This window comes from Chiloscyllium punctatum, chromosome 1, assembly GCF_047496795.1.
Source record: "Chiloscyllium punctatum isolate Juve2018m chromosome 1, sChiPun1.3, whole genome shotgun sequence".
Classification (NCBI taxonomy): Eukaryota; Metazoa; Chordata; class Chondrichthyes; order Orectolobiformes; family Hemiscylliidae; genus Chiloscyllium; species Chiloscyllium punctatum.
In genome coordinates, this window is record NC_092739.1 from 164023397 (window position 1) to 164042261 (window position 18865).

Below are 18865 nucleotides of genomic sequence, written 5' to 3' on the forward strand. Positions count from 1 at the left end.
ACATAGGCCAGGGAAGGGATCTATAGACCAGTCAGTCTCACATCAGTGGGAGGGAAACTATTAGAGGAAATAGTGAAGGAGAGCATTAATCTCCATTGAGAGAGGTCAGGTTTGGTCAGGAATAGTCAACATGGCTCTGGCAGAGTGGAATGTTTTGAGAGATGACCAAGTGCGTATGGGAGGGTGGTGCAGTTGATGTAGTTTAGATGGATTTATGAGCAGATTTGGGCCCCGTATCTAAGGAAGGATGTGCCGGTGTTGGAGGGGGGTCCAGAGGAGGTTTACAGAATGATGAAGGGCTTGTCATAAGAGGAGTGGTTGCGGACTCTGGGTCTGTACTCGATAGAGTATAGAAGGATGAGGAGAGTGGGGACTGAGAGGCCTGGATAGAGTGGATGTGGAGGAAACATTTCCACTGGTGGGAGAGACTAGGACCTGAGGGCACCGCCTCAGAGTGAGGGGATGATCCTTTCGAACTGAGATGAGGAGGAATTTCTTCAGCCAGAGGGTGGGGAATCTGTGGAACTCATTGCCACGGAGGGCTGGGGAGGGCAAGTCATTGAGTGTATTTAAGACAGAGACAGATAGGGTCATAATTGATAAGGGGGTCAAGGGTTACAGGGAGAAGGCAGGACAATGGGGTTGAGAAAGGTATCAGTCATAATCAAATGATGGAGTGGGCTCAATGGGCCAAATGGTCTAGTTCTGCTCCATTATCTTATGGTCAAATGAAGTGCAGCGATAAAGTCCTTTTGACAAAGTCCCACGTGGGAGCCTGATTAAGAAGGTAAAAGCACATGGGATCCAGGGTAATGTGGCAAGTAGATCCCAAATTGGTTTCATACCAAGAGATAGAGGGTGGTGGTGGAAGGCTGTTTGTGCGCCTGGACCCGGTGTTGAGTGGTGTACAACCGGGGTCAGTGCTGGCTCCCTTATTGTTTGCGATCTTCAGAAATGATGGAGACGAGAATATGGGTTCATGATGTGTTTGTGAATAACGTGACGATTGGCTGAGTGTTTGACAATTTGGAGGAAGGTCTTACATTACAGGAGGATATAGATGGATTGGTCAAATGAGCAGATCACTGGCAGATGGAACTTAATACTGACTAAGTTTAATTTAGATAACTGTGAGGAAATTTTGGAAAGGCAAATCAGAGCAGAACTTATACACTTAATGGTAAGATCCTGGGGAGTGTTACTGAACAAAGAGACCTTGGAGAGCGGGTTCATAGCTCCTTGAAAGTGGAGTCGCAGGTAGATAGGATAGTGAAGAAGGCGTTTGGTATGCTTTCCTTTATTGGTCAAGAGTATTGAGTACAGGAGTTGGGAGGTCATGTTGTGGTTGTACAGACATTGGTTAGGCCACTGAAGATTGCGTGCAATTCTGGTCTCCTTCCTGTTGGAAAGATGTTGTGAAATTTGAAAGGGCTCAGAAAAGATTTACAAGGATGTTGCCAGCATTGGAGAGTTTGAGCTCCAGGGAGAGGTTGAATAGGCTGGGGCTGTTTTCCCTGGAGTGTCGGAGGCTGAGGGGTGACCTTATAGAGATTTATAAAATCATGAGGGGCATGGAGAGGGTAAATAGGCAAAGTCTTTTCCCTGGGGTGGGGGAGTCCAGAAGTAGAGGGCATAGGTTTAGGGTGAGAGGGGAAAAATTTAAAAGGGATCTAAGGGGAAACTTTTTCACGCAGAGTGGTGTGTAATGAGCTGCCAGAGGAAGTGGTGGAGGCTGGTACAATTACAGCACTTAAAAGGCATCTGGATGGGTACATGAATAGGAAGGGTTTAGAGGGATATGGGCTGGGTGCTGGTAAATGGGATTGGATTAGTTCAGGATATCTGGTCGGCATGGATGAGTTGGGGGGATGGGATGAGGGTCTGCTTCTGTGTTATACACCTCCACAACACTATGACTCTAAATGTGAGGTGATGCACTTTGGAAGAAGGAACAAGACAAGGAAGTACTCATTGAACTGCAGGACAACAGGAAGCTCAGAGGAACAGAGAGGCCTTGGGATGTTTATCCAGAGATCCCTGAAAAAGGCAGGATAGGCTAATGGGGTAATTAAGGCATTCAGACACTCGCCTTTATCAATCATGACATAGATTCTAAGAGTGGGGGTTATGTTGGAGCTGTAGAGAGTGTTGGTTTGGCCCCAGCTGCAGCACTGAGTGTGTCATCGCACTGTAGGAAGGAGGTGACTCTGCTAAAAGGGGTGCAGACAGGATTCACCAGGATGTGGCCTGGGCTGGAGCAGTTTAACTACAAAGAAAGGCTGGCTCAGCCCAGCTTGTTTTCTCTGGAGCAGCGAAGGTGGAGGTTGGACCTGACAGAGATGGGGGAGCATGGACAGAGTGGGTCGAAAGCAGCTGTTCATGGTTGAAAGGTCAGTAAGAAAGGGCATAATTTTAAAGTGAAAGGCAGTTAGTTTAGAGGGGAGAAGCCCTTTTCACCAGAGGATGGGAGGGTCTGGAATGGGTGGCCTGGGAGGGTAGGTGAGGTGGGAAATCTCACAACCTTCAAGGAGCACTTGGGTGAACAGTTAAGTTGTCATAGCATTCCAGGCAATGGGTTTAGTGTGGGACTGACTGAGTGGAGACCTGATGGAGTGTCAATGGAGAGTGTGTGTGTGTGAGTGTGTGTGAATGTGTGTGTGTGTGTGTGTGTTGATGTGTGTGTGTGCATGTGTGTGTGTGAGTGTGTATGTGTGTGTGCGAGTGTGTGTGTGAGTGTGTATGTGTGTGTGTGTATGTGTGAGTGTGTGTGTGTGTGTGTGTGTGTGAGAGTGTGTGAGTGTGTGAATGTGTGTGTGAGTGTGTGAGAGAGAGTCTGTGTGTGAGTGTGTGTGTGTGTGTGAGTGAGAGTGTGCGTGAGTGTGTGAGTGTGTGTGAGTGTGTGTGTGAGTGAATGTGTGTGAGAGAGAGAGTCTGTGTGTGAGTGTGTGTGTGTGTATGTGTGTGTGTGAGTGTGTGAGAGAGTGTGTGTGTGTGTGTGAGAGAGAGAGAGAGAGTCTGTGTGTGAGTGTGTGAGTCTGTGTGTGAGTGTGAGTGTGTGTGAGTGTGAGAGTGTGTGTGTGTGGACAGTGTTGTCAATTCTGATCTCCACACATTTCATCGTTGCCCTCTTCTGTCTTCCACACCCTCCCCCTCCCCCCGCCCCTCACCATTCCTGTCCAACTTCAGACAGCTTCACCGAGGCCAAAAAAAACCACTCAAATAAAATGGAGAAGGATTCGCTTCTCCTGGGATGCTGTCCATTCCAGGTGATGGGAATACCACTCCCTTCCCCCTAATCCCCAAGGGGAAGGGTCTGGCGAGATTCCAAAGCTGTGTGTCCAGACCCAGGTCCCAGTCCCTTGTAAATGACTGATCACAGCTCAGCACCATCCCACCACATTCCCCCTCCTGCTTCCCCTTCCATTAGACCCTTGCCTCTCGTTAAAGAGTGAACACCTTCCTGCTTTTAATTAAAGTGGCTGCTGTGTCTCAGGCTTCAGAACCAGACACACTCAGAAGGGAAAGCAGAACACTCACGGACATCTCGACCACCCTCCCTGGGGATCAGCAGCTCCTGAGAATTCTCTAGATAGAATAGAACGATTGAATCCCTACAGTATGGAAACAGGCCATTCGGCCCAATAAGTCCACACCGACCCTCCGAAGAGTAGTCCACCCGGACCCCTTCACTTAACCTATTAGCCTACATTTACCCCTGACTAATGCACATAACCTGCAGATCCCTGGACAGTATTCACAATTTAGCATGGCCAATTTAACTGACCTGCACGTCTTTGGACTGTGGAAGGAAAGCGGAGCACCCAGAGGAAACCCACGCAGACACGGGGTGAATGTGCAAACTCCACATGGACAGCTGCCCGAGGGTGGAAACGAACCGGGGTCCCTGGCGCTGTGAGGCAGCAGTGCTAACCACTGAGCCACCGTGCCACACTGGGATTGGGTGATCCCTGTTTGGTGAGGGGATGGGGGCTTTGAGGGGTATCAGGAGATGAAATGGTGTCATCCAGACAGCAATGTGCAATTTTGCAGTGTCCCGCCAAAACATTCGGTTCAAGGGGGTCATTAGGCTGGGCAGTGCTGCCCACATCCCAGGTCAGAACATAGAAACCAATCTTTCAAACATACCATCTGGTCTCTGGTTAACCCTCGTGGTGTCTGTAACTATCGACAATTTCTCAAGACAGCAACCTACCCCCCCTACCCAATGCCAAGGCTCCACCGTGTCAGGGCGGGACACAGCACAGAAACAGGCCCCTCGGCCCACCGTGTCAGGGAGACACACAGCACTGAAACAGGCCACTCGGCCCACCGTGTCAGGGAGTCACACAGCACAGAAACCGGCCCTTCGACCCAACATGTCTATGCTGACCAACTACACGAATCCCATTTACCTGCACTTGCTCCTTAGCTTACTATGCCCTGGCTCATCCTGATGCTTCTTAAATATTGCCAGAGGACCTTTCCCTCCACCACACTCTCCCCTTTCATATTTCTGCCAGCCTCTGTGTTAAAAACTTCTATCTCATTTCTCGTCTAAATCTCTTCTGCCTCACTCTCTGCTCTTAGACACATTTCCCATGGGGAAAGGCTTCTCATGATCTACTCTGTCTGTGTCTCATATAATTTTGTAAACCTCAGTTAGATCTCCCCTCAGCCTCCTCTGATCCAAGGAATCCAAACCCGGTCTTCCCATCCACAACAAGTGGACTGCAGCGATTTAAAGAAGTCAGCTCCCCCCCACCTTCTCCAGGGCGAATAGGGAATGGGCTATCAAAGCTGGCCCGACAGCGACACCCAAATCCCTAAAAACAATCCAGTCTCTCCTCATGACTGAGACGCTCCATCCCAGGCAACATCCTGGTGAATCTCCTTTGCAGTTGAGAGTGTGGTGCTGGAAAAGCACAGCAGTTCAGGCAGCATCCAAGGAGCAGGAGAATTGACGTTTCGGGCAAAAGACCTTCATCAGGAATGAGGCTGGTGGGACTGAGGGATAAATGGGAGGGGGGGGGGTGGGGTTGGGGGGGGGAAGGTAGCTGGGAATGACATAGGTAGATGAAGTTGAGGGGGAGTAGGTGTTAGGTCGGAGAGGAGGGTGGAGCGGATAGATGGGAAAAACAACAGACATGTCAAGAGGGCGGTGCCGAGTTGGAGGCTTGGGACTGGGGTAAGGTGGGGGGAGGGGAAATGAGGAAACTTCTGAAATCCACATTGATCGTGTGTGGTTGGAGGGTCCTGAGGTGGAAGATGAGGCGTTCTTCCTCCAGGCGTCAGGTGGTTAGGGTTTGGCGATGGAGGAGGCCCAGGACCTTCATGTCCTCGGCAGAGTGGGAGGGGGAGTTGAAGTGTTCAGCCACGGGGCGGTGGGGTTGGTTGGTGCGGGTGTCCCAGAGATCCACCCTCTCCAGTGCAATCACACACTTCCAATAGATCTGCACACAGTATTCCATCTGTGGCCCATCCAATGTTTTATAACGTTGTACCAGAACTCCCTTGCTCCTGATTTGGAGGAGACGGTGTTGGACTGGGCTGGACAAAGTTAAAAATGCGGAGACAGTGAGGCCTGCAGACTCTGGAGAGTCAGAGTCGAAGAGTGTGGTGCTGGAAAAGCACAGCAGGTCAGGCAGCATCCGAGGAGCAGGAGAATCGACTTTTCGGGCCGGAGCCCTTCATCAGGAATTTTCCAGCTCCTCGGATGCTGCCTGACCTGCTGTGCTTTTCCAGCGTCGCGCTCTCAACAAAATTAAAAAATCACACAACACGGAGTTCGAGTCCAACAGGTTTATTTGGAAGCACTAAGCTTTCGGAGCGCTGCTCCTTCACCAGGTGATTTGAAAGTGAGTGTGTCCAAATAAACCTGGGGGTTGTGTGATTTTTTAACTTTGTCCCTTGTTGCTATAATGGAAGCTCTTGCTAATGATCCTGTCTTCTTCACCACACTGTGTCTCTGTGCTGAAACCTTCAGGGATCGATGCCTTCCTCTGCCTGGGTCCCAGCCTCTGGAGTTCCTTCTCCCTGTTACTTTCAGGCCATTCTAAAAATCCATCTCAATGATTGAGTCAAATCCTGTTTTCTGATTGAACTTCAAAGTAAGTGTTCGCTCTGAACTATTCCTTGCCTTCTTCATACAAAGAGCGTTGCTGCTCTCTGCTGGCTGTAATACCACTGGGCAGGAAGAGGATTTTGTATTGGAGCCTACTCGCGGTAGTCCCAGGAAACAGAATGTCCCAGGAAAGAGGATTGGAGAGCACCTCGTTGAAAGATGTAAAATCCCAAAAGAACTTACAACTGCTGAGAGGCTGTGGAGCTAAAAAGGAGGCAGGGGTCGTGGTGCAGTGGTAACCACCCCTCCATCTCAACGTCGGCAAAACTAAAGAACAGATCATTGGGTTCAGGAAGCAAGGAGGAGAACACCCCCCCATCTCCATCAACGGAGCTGAGGGTGAGAGGGTGGAGAGCGTCAAGTTCCTTGGAGTGACAATAACCGACAGCCTGTCCTGGCCTTCCCAGGTAGATGTCAAGAGGTACATCAACACCTCTTCTTCCTCAGGCACCTCAGGAAATTCAGCACGTCCATTAGGACCCTCACCAACTTCTACAGATACACCACTGAGACCATACTGTCCGGGTGTATATCAGCCTGGTATGGTAACTGCTCTGCCCAGGACCGTAGGAAACTACAGAAGGTGGTGTGCACAGCCCAGACCATCACGGAAGCCAACCTTCCATCCATGGGCTCCATTTACACGGCTCACTGCCGCGGAAACGCTGCCAACATCATCAAAGACCCCTCCCACCCCACCCCGTAATGATCTACAACCTCTTCCATCAGGCAGGAGGTACAGAAACCTGAACACACACACACACACACACACACACACACACACGCACACACACACACACACACACACACACACCAGCAGGTTCAGGAACAGCTTCTTCCCAGCTGTTATTAGACTGATGAATGGAGTCTCTAACTTGAAACAATGCTGACCTTGCTAACATCGATCTCACCAAGTGCACGTCCTGTGCAATGTAACCTGCATGCCTCTGTCCAAATCTTTTGATCTGGACATCCTTGTTTACTATGGCCTGCCTGTGCTGCTTGTAAGCAAAACTTTTCACTGTGCTTCAGTACATGTGACATTCAATCAATCAATCAATCGAAGCTTGTCTTACAAGAGATCACTTCAAACAGAGAATGAGGAGAGATTTCTTCAAATAGAGCATGCTGCGTATCTTAGGAATTGTTGAGCGTGCAGAGCCATGGATGCTCAGTTCGAAAGGAACGTCCCTTCACCCTGGGGCTGTGCCCTCGGGTCCTACCAGGGGAAACATCTTGCCTGTGTCCACTCTATCCAGGCCTCTCAGTATTCTGTAAGCTCCAATCAGATTCCACCCCCCCCCCACCCCCATCCTTCTGAGCTCCATCCAGTACAGACCCAGGGTCCTCACCTGCCTCAACTTTGTCAAAGGTCACCCAGTGTTTCACTGCTATTCTGTCGAAGTCCTGGACCTCCCTCCCTAACAACACAGCAGAGGGGGGGGGGTTACTCAGTCTTACTCACCATGGCACGGGGCTCTGTTTACCAGACAGAAAAGTGCCACAAAATAATCCAAAAGGGCAGAGTCTGATCGTCCCATCAGAATGGAAATAAAGGACGGATTAAATCGTTTGGCCCTTTCAGATTGTTCCATCATTCACAACAATCCTTCATTCGCACCAAAAAATGAAATCTGACTTAAATATACTCAACAATTGATATTCACAAAAATAAACCCCAAAGAACTTTGGGGATGCTGGAAATCAGGAACATAAACAGAAATTGTTGGAGGAACTCAGCAAGTCTGGCAGGAGAGGAAGCAGGGTTAACATTTCAGGAATTGATATTCACAGCTCCCAAAGGCAAAGATTTCTGAAGACGGACAACTCTTTGAAAGAAAAGGTTTCTCCTCATGACAGTGCTCAGATCTTAGAGACAATAAGCTGCTGGTTCTACCGAGGGAAAATAATCCCTATTAAAGCCTCAAAACATCTCCTACGCTCTGAGGAATGGACTTACATAGTGTTACATGGGGTTATACAGCGAGATACAGGTCTTTCTGCCAACCCAGCCCATATTAGGGTCCCCTCAGTCTCCACCAAAATGTCCATTGTAATTCCTTTTTCCCCTCTCCCTCACCTGCCTGTCAAGGATCACCATGATGTTTATTGGTTAATTCATGTGGGCATCATCAAGAGGTACTTACAAGGTAGGCTGTGGTTCTGGAGTCACATGTAGGCCAGACCAGGTAGGGATGGCAGTTTCCTTCCCTGAAGGACATTAGTGAACCAGATGGGATTTTCCCAACAACTGATTCATGATTATCATTAGACTCCTAATTGCCGATTCTTTCTCAAATTCAAATTCCACCATATGCCGTAGCAGGATTCAAACCTTTGACCCTGGATTAACATTCTGGCAATAATACCACTAGGCCATTGCCTCCCCACATGCACCTACATCATTCTGTTCCTCTTTAACTCATCAGGACGGAAAGCACAAACACCAAACTTTTCAAGCGATTTACACCACAGGAGAACAGGGTGCTGATTGGTCAGTCCCTCCCCTCCAACTGGCTGAGGCGTTGCCATGGGGAAAACAATGGAGAACCAAAGGCTCCCCACTCATCCAAAACAATGAAAGACATGATCATATTTCCTCTGTTGATGTGTGGTGACTCCTTTACAGCATACCCTCAGGGATGCGGCAGGTTCGTTAATATTCTCTGGAATAGCTGAATGACCCAGCCATATCAACATCTCTGTCTTCAAGGACACCCAATACCTCCTCATCCTCCGGGAGGCAATAAATGGTGGCCTTGCCAGCAATGGCTACAGCTCACAAGTGCGGGAAGAAATTCATCTTGTTTCCTGACTTCTGTAATCTCAGAGCACACTCCAATGATGATGATCTGACCACTTTACAACGAAGATCATCCTCTCCCTCTCGCATGACCATACATCACACAACGACACTGAGAGTCACAGAGTTGTACGGCACGGTCCAAATCGTCCATGCCAGCCAGATATCCAAACCCAATCTAGTCCCATTTATCAGCACCCGGCCCATATCCCTCTAAATCCTTCCTATTCATATACCCATCCAGATGCCTTTTAAATGTTGTAATTGTACCAGCCTCTCCCACATCCTCTGGCAGCTCATTCCGTACACGTGCGTGAAAAAGTTGCCCCTTAGGTCCCTTTTAAATGTTCCCCTCTCACCCTTTGCCCTCTAGTTCTGCACTCCCCGACCTCAGGGAAAAGACTTTGTCTATTTACTCTATCCACACCCCTCATGATTTTAGAAACCTCTATAAGGTCACCCCTCAGCCTCTGACGCTCCAGGGAAAACAGCCCCAGTCTATTCAGCCTCTCCCTGTAGCTCAAACCCTCCAACATCCTTGTAAATCTCTTCTGAACCCTTTCAAATTTCCCTTCCAACCTATACCCAGGGAACTGATTCTCCTGTAAATTAAGATAGTCTGGACCAAGACAAGGCCATTCATCCCATCAAGTCCAGCAGTGACCAACAATTGGCTAATCTCTTTCGGGTGATTCAAAGTCAAAATGCCTTCCCAAACCCAACATGAATCAAGCAAACTGACAGCAGAGAACAACAATGGCTATGTCATCCTTACCTCCTTCAACGTGCTAAATTCCTCCTGGGGATGGCAGCACCGTGCGTGTGTTGGGAAATGATGAAAGGAAACAAGAGTTAGTGCACAAGAAACACCAGCAATTTCACCCCATGACGACCTGCACCTTTACTGTGCCAGTGTTTCACACATTCAGGTGTAGATAGAACTGACAGAATTGTGGGTTCTAATGGCTAACGGGTTGATTTCCAGAGGACATAGACTCAGAGAGTCATAGAGGCGTAGAGATGTACAACACGGAAACAGATCCTTCAGTCTAACCTGTCCATGCCGACCAGATATCCCAACCCAATCTAGTCCCACCTGCCAGCACCCGGCCCATATCCCTCCAAACCCTTCCTATTCATGCACCCATCCAGATGCCTCTTAAATGTTGCAATTGTACCAGCCTCCACCACATCCTCTGGCAGCTCATTCCATACACGTACCACCCTCTGTGTGAAAAGGTTGCCTCTCAGGTCTATTTTATATCTTTCCCCTCTCACCCGAAACCTATGCCCTCTAGTTCTGGACTCGCACACCCTAGGGAATAGACCTTGTCTATTTACCCTATCCATGCCCCTCATGATTTTATAAACCTCTATAAGGTCACCCCTCAGCCTCCGACGCTCCAGGGAAAACAGCCCCAACCTGTTCAGCCTCTCCCTATAGCTCAAACCCTCCAACCCTGGCAACATCCTTGTAAATCTTTTCTGAACCCTTTCTAGTTTCACAACATCTTTCCGATAGGAAGGAGCCCAGAATTGCATGCAATATTCCAACAGTGGCCTAACCAATGTCCTGCACAGCCTCAACATGACCTCCCAACTCCTGTACTCAATACTCTGACCAATAAAAGAAAACATACCAAACGCCTTCTTCACTATCCTATCTACCTGCAACTCCACTTTCAAGGAGCTATGAACCTGCACTCCAAGGTCTCTTTGATCAGCAACACTCCCAAGGACCTTACCATTAAGTGTATAAATCCTGCTAAGATTTGCTTTCCCAAAATGCATCACCTCACATTTATCTAAATTAAACTTCTTCTGCCACACCTCAGCCCCTTGGCCCATCTGATCAAGATCCCGTTGTAATCTGAGGTAACCTTCTTCGCTGTCCACTACACCTCCAATTTTGGTGTCATCTGTCATATGGGCTGGGTGCTGGCAGGTGGGACTAGATTGGGATGGGATATCTGGTTGGCATGGACAGGTTGGACCAAAGGGTTTGTTTCCGTGCTGTACATCTCTATGACTCTATGAGTCCCAGCCCCCAAGCCTATCCCTGTAACCCTGCATTCCCTATGGCAAATCCATTTAATCTACACATCCCTGAACACTACGGGCAATTTAGCATGGCCAATCTACCTAATCTGCACATCTTTGGACTGTGGGAGGAAACCGGAGCACCCAGAGGAAACCCACATAGACACGGGGAAATTGTGCAAACTCCACACAGACAGATAATGAATCAAAGGGAAGCAATTGCAGGGAAATGGTTAAACAGGGTGAGAGTGGGACTGACACAACACCTCTTTGAATGAGACTTGATGGGGCTGATGGATCTCTTTCTCTGCAGTACGAGTCTAGGATTTGAGTTGGCACAACACGATTGAAATGGTAAAGTTATGAAGGGCATAGACAGGGGGTCAACAGGAATTCTTAATGGAGGGATCAATGACAAGGTGCATCGATTTAACATAATGGGTGGAGGTTTCAAGGGGATGTGAGGTAAACCTTTCTCCCCCCAGAGAGTGGTAGGAATCTGGCATTCACCTCCAGTATGGCTGGGAGAAGCAGAAGCCCCCTTCATATGGATGAAGTATTTAGGAAGTGCGCAAACATTCACACACACACACACAGACACAGACACACACTCACACAGACACACACATGCTCACTCAGACACACTCACACACACACACACACACACGCTCACTCAGACATACACACACAAACACACACACACACACACACACACACACAGACACACACTCACACAGACACACAGACACACACATGCTCGCTCAGACACACACACTCACACAGACACACTCACACAGGCACACACACACACAGACACACACACACACACGCTCACTCAGACATACACACACAAACACACACACACACACACACACACAGACACACACTCACACAGACACACACACACACAGACACACACATGCTCGCTCAGACACACACACTCACACAGACACACTCACACAGACACACACACACAGACACACACACAAACACAAGCTCACTCAGACACACACACAAACACACAAACACACGCTCACTCAGACACACACACTCACACAGACACACACACGCTCACTCAGACACACACACACACACACACTCACACAGACACACACACAAACACAAGCTCACTCAGACACACACACACACACACACACACACACACAGACACACACATACACACTCAGACACGCACACACAGAAACACACAGACAGACAGACACACACACACTCACTCACACACACACACAGACACACTCACACAGACAGACAAACAGACAAACACACACACAGAGCCAAGGACTGGGAAATGGGATTAGAACAGCTGTGTGGTTGTTATTAACCAGCATAGATGTGATGGGCCGATGGGCCTTTCTCTGTGCTATAGATCCCTATGACTATAATATGCAGCAGCACAAATGGGCAGGGGGTGCCCTCACAGTCTGAGCCCCAGAGGGTGCCATCTGTATGGTCAGTGAGCAGGTGAGCTGCACATCACAGCGATGCCTGTGTCCAATACACTGTCTCACCCCAGCCACTCTGCTACCAGCTGCTCCCTCCTGCTAACTCTGCCAACCATCCAAGTGGGCACAGCTGATGGCGAAGGGAGTGACCGTAACAAACTATCTGGGCTGAACACAACACAACACACAGCAAAAACCAACAGGTCAAAACTGGCTTCGGGAGGGTAGTTCAAAAAGGGCCGTTTGTGGTTGGCATTGTCCCGCAGTTTCCCTATTTTCCCACAGAGCCCAGGATAAAGGAGCCTTCATTCCCTGACAACCTCCTTGACCAATCCCAAAATCTCCAAACCTCCCTGTCCTGAATCTCCTTCAGTTATCGACCATTCATCGACACTGGAAATGACGGCAGGTAGTCACGCTGTTCGTAAATCCCTGTTATAGCTGAAATCCAAAGGGGAGGAAACAGAGCAATGGGATATGCCCAGGGACAAGATGACAGGCTGCACTCCTGAGGGGAATTGGAAAAAAAACAATAGTCCAGGTTTGGACTGCTCAACTTGGAAATAATTGAAATGCTAATATTCTTGTACAAGAAAGGCCAGTTGCAATTCTTGTGCAGTGGAACAAAATGGAAGATCTGTATCTAACCCAGTGCTGTCTGTGTCCTGGGAGTGTTTGATGGGGACAGTGTAGAGAGAGCTTTACTCTGTATCTAACCCCGTGCTGTCCCTGTCCTGGAAGTGTTTGATGGGGACAGTGTAGAGAGAGCTTTATTCTGCGTCTAACCCCGTGCTGTCCCTGTCCTGGTGGTGTAGAGGAAGCTTTACTCTGTTACAGTATCAGTTTGTTGATGGGTAAGGATCCCCTTGAACCTTACCTTCAAACCCGGAATACGGTGCACTGTACGCTGCAAGACAATAAAGACACAAGAATCAATGGAATAAGATTCTCATCTGTTTCCTGACTCTTTAAATATATGGAGATGTTAGTGTTGGCTGTGGAATTCAGTAACTGAGGCCTGGGCTGTGTTTGTAACGAGCATCTTACAATGAGAGGGCACACGTTTAATGTGACTGGCAAAGAAAACAAACATGCCATGAGAAATGCCCGTTACCGTGGTGATGGTTTGAAATGCACTGCCTGGGAACTGCAGTGGATGCAGCTTTCATTGAGGCTTCCAGGAGGTAAGGTTCGAGAAATAGTAACAATGTACAGGGGAAAGGGCAGGAGAAAGGAAAGGGCCAGTACAGACACGATGGGCCAAACAGCCACCGGGTGCTTCACTATCCTTCTGTGATTCTGTGAGAGGAACCTTTCCTTTCTGGAGACAGTTTTCTAAGTTGGGGATTGAGGAACACACTGAGGACCTGGCTGAGGGTTAGCAACAGGAAACCAACCAGGTTCAACTGCAGGAAGACCTCGACAATATCCAGCCTTGGGCTGGCAAGTGGCCTTTTGCAATCACACTCTATAATGACCATCTCCAACATGAGAAAACGTAACCATCACTCCTTGCTATTCAATAGCATTACCTTAATTGAAACCCCAGTATCAATATCCTGGAGTTACAAGGACCAGGAATTGAATTGGATTCACAATTAAACACAGTGTCTACATGAGCAGGTCAGAGGCTAGGAATACTGCAGCAAGTAACTCATCTCCTGACTCCCCAAAGCCTGTCCACCACCTAAAAGGCACAAGTCAGGAGGGTGATGGAATACTCCCCACTTGCCTGGATGGGTGCAGCTCCAACAACACTCAAGAAGCTTGACATCATCCAGGACAAAGCAGCCCACTTGATTGTTACCACATCCACAAACCTCCACTCCCTCCACCACCGACGCTCAGTAGCAGCAGTGTGTACGAACTACAAGATGCGCAACAGAAATTCACCAAAGATCCTCAGACATTACCTTCCAAACCCACGACCACTTCCATCTAGAAGGACAAGGGCAGCAGACACATGGGAACACCACCCCCTGCAAGTTTCCCTCCAGGCCACTCACCATCCTGACTCGGAAATACATCGCCATTCCATTCCTTCACTGTCACTAGGTCAAAGTTCTGGAATTTCCTCCCTCAGGGTATTGTGGGTCAAACCCAATGCAGGTGGACTGCAGAGGCTCAAGAAGGCAGCTCACCCCCAGCTTCTCAAGGGGCAACTTGGGATGGGCGATAAATGCTGGGCCCAGCCAGTGACACCCACGTTATGTGAATGACTGCATTCGGAACCAATCATGGCATCCCCTTGAGAGAAATGGCTGTCAAACTTCAAATGTATCAGGGCAGAGTTTGTAAATACTGGTGGCGTAAGTAGAGAGAACTTCCTATTCCATGGTGGAGAGGAAGGATTGCAGATAATTTTATGACACTTAAGCCTGAACAAAATTATGATAAACTCAACAGAATGATGCTATAATGCGCTATTAGAGTTCTTTTTGAAAGATGCTCCTGTGATGTGTCCTGGAACATGTGTTCAACCATGCTGTTAAAGGTAGGGTTTTGCTGTGCATGTGGGAGGTAAGGCCGCTGGATTTTACGGTTCACGTACCTTCTCCCGTGGAATGAGCTCGAAGGCGGCCAGGAGTTCCCCTGCATTTCTGTTGCCTCTTCTCACTGGATACCACGCCAATCTTGGGGAGGGTTCAAGGCATGGTCTGCAGATACATCGCCCCATAAACTCATCAGCCCCCTGGGGGGATGGGGGGGAAGGGGGGAAGAGACAGAGAGAGAGAGAGAGATAAGGGAAATAAACATATTCATCCACCTGCCCATTTTGTTCATCATTTCATTGCTGTACTCTTGGAATGAAGGAACAGGAGTAGGCCATTCAGCCCCTCGAGCCTGTTCCATCATTCAATGCAATCCTGGCTATCTGTGGCCAATCTCCATGTACCCACTTTTGACCCATATCCCTTTGCTTAACAAAAAAATGATCAATCTCAGATTTAAAATTAACAACCGATCCAACATCCAAGGCCCTTTGTGGAAGAGAGTTCCAATCCCCTCCCCTACTTTGTGCAGAGACGTGCTTTCTTACATCCCTCCTGAATGCTCTGGCCCTAATCCTCAGACTCTGCCCCCTCGTTCCAGAATCTCTGACCGATGGAAATAGTTTATCTTTAGCTACCCTGTCCTTTCCTATTAAGTTCTTTTGGACTTCAGTTATGTCACCCCTTATCCTGCTAAATTCCAGAGAAAACAGGCCTAATTTGTACAATCTCTCCTCATAACATAGCCCCTAAAGTCCAAGCATCATTCTTGTAATTTCTTGTAAACCTACATTATATTCCCTCCAAGGCCAATCTACCCTTCCCAAGGTGTGGTGCCCAGGTCTGCCCACAGTGCTTCAAGTGGTGACAAACCAGTGTTTTGTATAAATGCGGCATAACTTCTCCATCCTTGCACTCCAGTCGTCCAGATATAAAAGCCAGTATTTCGAGATTATTTGTGACATTATAAAGAGCCAAACCCCCATATCTTGCTGGAGATCCACTGTATTTTATTTATATAGAATCCCTACACTGTGGAAACAGGCCCTTCAGCCCAACAAGCCCACACTGACCCTCTGAAGAGTAACCCACCCAGACCCATTCCCCTATGCTATATTTACCCCCTAACTGATGCACCTAGCCTACACACCTGTGAACACTACAGGCAATTTAGCATGGCCAATTCACCTAACCTGCACATCTTTGGACTGTGGGAGGAAACCTACGCAGACACAGGGAGAATGTGCAAACTCCATACAGTCAGTCGCCTGAGGCTGGAATCGGACCTGGGTCCCTGGTGCTGTGAGGTAGCAGTGCTAGCCACTGAGCCACGGTGCTGCCCATATTTAGTACATACCATCCAGAAAGAACCCTGATCTATCCTTTTTACCAGCTCCCGAAAGAGCTACCCAGCTGGTCCCACTCTTCAGCCCTATTTCCGTAGCCGTCTAACTTCATCCCATTCTCATATTCTCTAGCTTCCTTTTGAACCCTCCGATGGAATCTGCCTCCCCTACTCTCCCAGGCAGCGCATTCCAAATCCCAACAACTCCCTGAGTGATGAAGTTTCTCCTCAGCTCACTCCTAGCTCGCTTGCAGACAGTCTTGAAACTGTGAGCCCTAGTTACTGACTTACCAACTATGGAAACAGAATCTCTTTCTTTAGTCTGTCAAAATTGTTCATAATTGTGACCGCCTCAATAAAGTCACCTCTGAATTTTCGCTGCACCAAGGAGGATATGCACAGTCTCTCTAATATTCCCTTGTTTCTAAAATTCCTTAGTCCTGGTTCTAATCCCCATTTTAATAAACCCTCCTGTCCTGTGGCATCACGTCAACTGTTTTCTGAAAGTCCAAGTGTACAACATCCACAGCACCACCCTCAGCCTGTGTCACCTCGTCCTTGACAAAGCCTTGTTGGCTGTCTAGTGCTAGTTTTTCTCTCACTGTATCCAGTATTATGGCCTCCTTCCATCAGTTTTCCCATGATTGGTGTCAAGGTCTGTACTTTCCTAGGTTACCATTTGTCCCTTTCTTAAACAACAGTGCCACATTCCCATATCCCCCCAGTCCCCCAGGACTAATCCTGCGTTCAGAGAGGCCTGGAAAATCTCTGTCAACAATTCTGCAATTTGCTCCCTTACTCAGTGATCTGAATGCATCCCATCTGGGCCTGGCGACTTCTCTACCTGGAGTGCTGCCAGCCTTGTTAGCACCTCTTCTTTATCCCTCACTGTACTGCTCAGTTACTCAACCCCAACATTTTCAACTGGGCCATTGTCACCACCTTGAATATTACTCCATGAAGCAAACTGTCTGTTTGTGAACTCATTATTTTGATGATTGCCCATTATTGTGCAAGAGGTTTAAGGAGAACAGGTACATTGAAAAGGACTGTGGACAAGTTCCCCTCCAAGCTACTCGCCATCCTGACTTGAAAATATATCTCGGTTCCTTCACTGTCACTGGGTCAAGATCCTGGAATTCCCTCCCTCAAGGCATTGTGGGTCAACCCACAGCACATGGACTGCAACGATTCAAAAAGGCAGCTCACCCCCACCTTCTCAAGGGGAAACTAAGGACAGGCAGTAAATGCTGGCCCATTTGGTACTGACGCATCTCCTGGAGAACATGTGGAACCCTAAAGAGTTCTCCCGCTGTGATCTAACAGTGGCTCGATACCGAGGGAAGGAAGATGGTAAACGCACTTTTCCACTGATGCATTCCCCTAATTCCTCTGGATAGGCAAACGGGAAATTCCTCTCGGAGAAAGGAGGCAATCTATTACTTCACTGTTGACACATGCACTGTGCCCCTGCCCGGTTTGAAGCTGTCTTGGTGCCTGGCTGTAATCTGTGTTTCACCGACACCGTGGTGCCGTCAGACGGAACGCTTGAGACTGTGGCCAACCGTCACTTAGTAAACACTCTGTGGCGGGGAATTTGGAAAATGTAGAAAAATAACATGGAGATCTTTGCTTCAAGAAATTCCTCCGCGTGGTTACACATTGCTGCCAATTCCCCGAAATATTTTAAAAATACAAAGGTTGAGATTCCAGAACGTACGTTCACTGGCTGAGATGCTTCTAAAATATTTATAACAGCTGATCCAATGCTGTTAGGATGGGAATTCCAACAGTTTGATCCAGAAACAGTGAAGGAATGGATGATATGACTTTATAATAGTAAAGGTTTAGAGGGATATGGGCCAAATGCAAGCAAGTGGAAGTATTTAGTTTGGAAAACTTGGTCAGTCTGGATGAGTTGGACTGAAGGGTCTGTTTCGGTGCTGTATTATTCTATGATTACGACTCCATGATATATTTCCAAGTCAAGATGGTGAGTGGCTTGGAGGGGAACTGGCAGGGGGTGGTGCTCCCATGTATCAGCTGCCTTTGTCTTTCTGGATGGAAGTGGTCGTGGGTTTGGAAGGTGCTGTCTGAGGATCTTTGGTGATTTCCTGCAGCGCATCTTGTAGACAGTACACACTGCTGTGACTGAGCGTCGGTGGTGGAGGGAGTGGGTGCTTGTGGATGTGGTGCCAATCAAGTGGGCTGCTTTGTCCTGGATGGTGTCGAGCTTCTTGAGTGAATGCCACAGTGCCAGCACCTCTGGGGAGACCATACATGACCAGGGATGGTAATAGTGGTATGGGTCATTGTCAGGTGTAGTTCTGTGATTATGACTATGTCAGGCTGTTCCTTGACTATCTGAGAGACAGCTCTCCCAATCTTGACACAAATCTCTTAACCATGTAGTTTGGCCATTTCAGAGGGAAGTTGGGGCTCAACCACAATGGGGAGGTGGTGGCCTAGTGGCATTATCGCTGGGCTGTTACTGCAGCAACCCAGGCAATGTTCTGGGGATCTAGGTTCAAATCCTGCTACGGCAGGTGGCGAAATGTGAATTCGATTAAAATCTAACGATGACCGATTGTCAGGAAAATC

The 18865-nt window shown here is 48.4% G+C and overlaps 1 protein-coding gene across 6 annotated transcripts in view; it reads right to left on the reverse strand.

Annotated features, from left to right (window-relative positions):
* dysf (dysferlin, limb girdle muscular dystrophy 2B (autosomal recessive)) overlaps window positions 1-18865 on the reverse strand; it is a 377035-nt gene that overhangs the window by 80593 nt on the left and 277577 nt on the right. For all 6 annotated transcript variants that reach the window (XM_072577935.1, XM_072577982.1, XM_072577963.1 and 3 more), the window contains 3 exons: window positions 14979-15119; window positions 13305-13334; window positions 9700-9723 (listed from right to left, as the gene is read on the reverse strand). In XM_072577935.1, the coding sequence (XP_072434036.1) occupies window positions 9700-9723; window positions 13305-13334; window positions 14979-15119 (195 nt within the window). The remainder of the gene's footprint in view (window positions 1-9699; window positions 9724-13304; window positions 13335-14978; window positions 15120-18865) is intronic.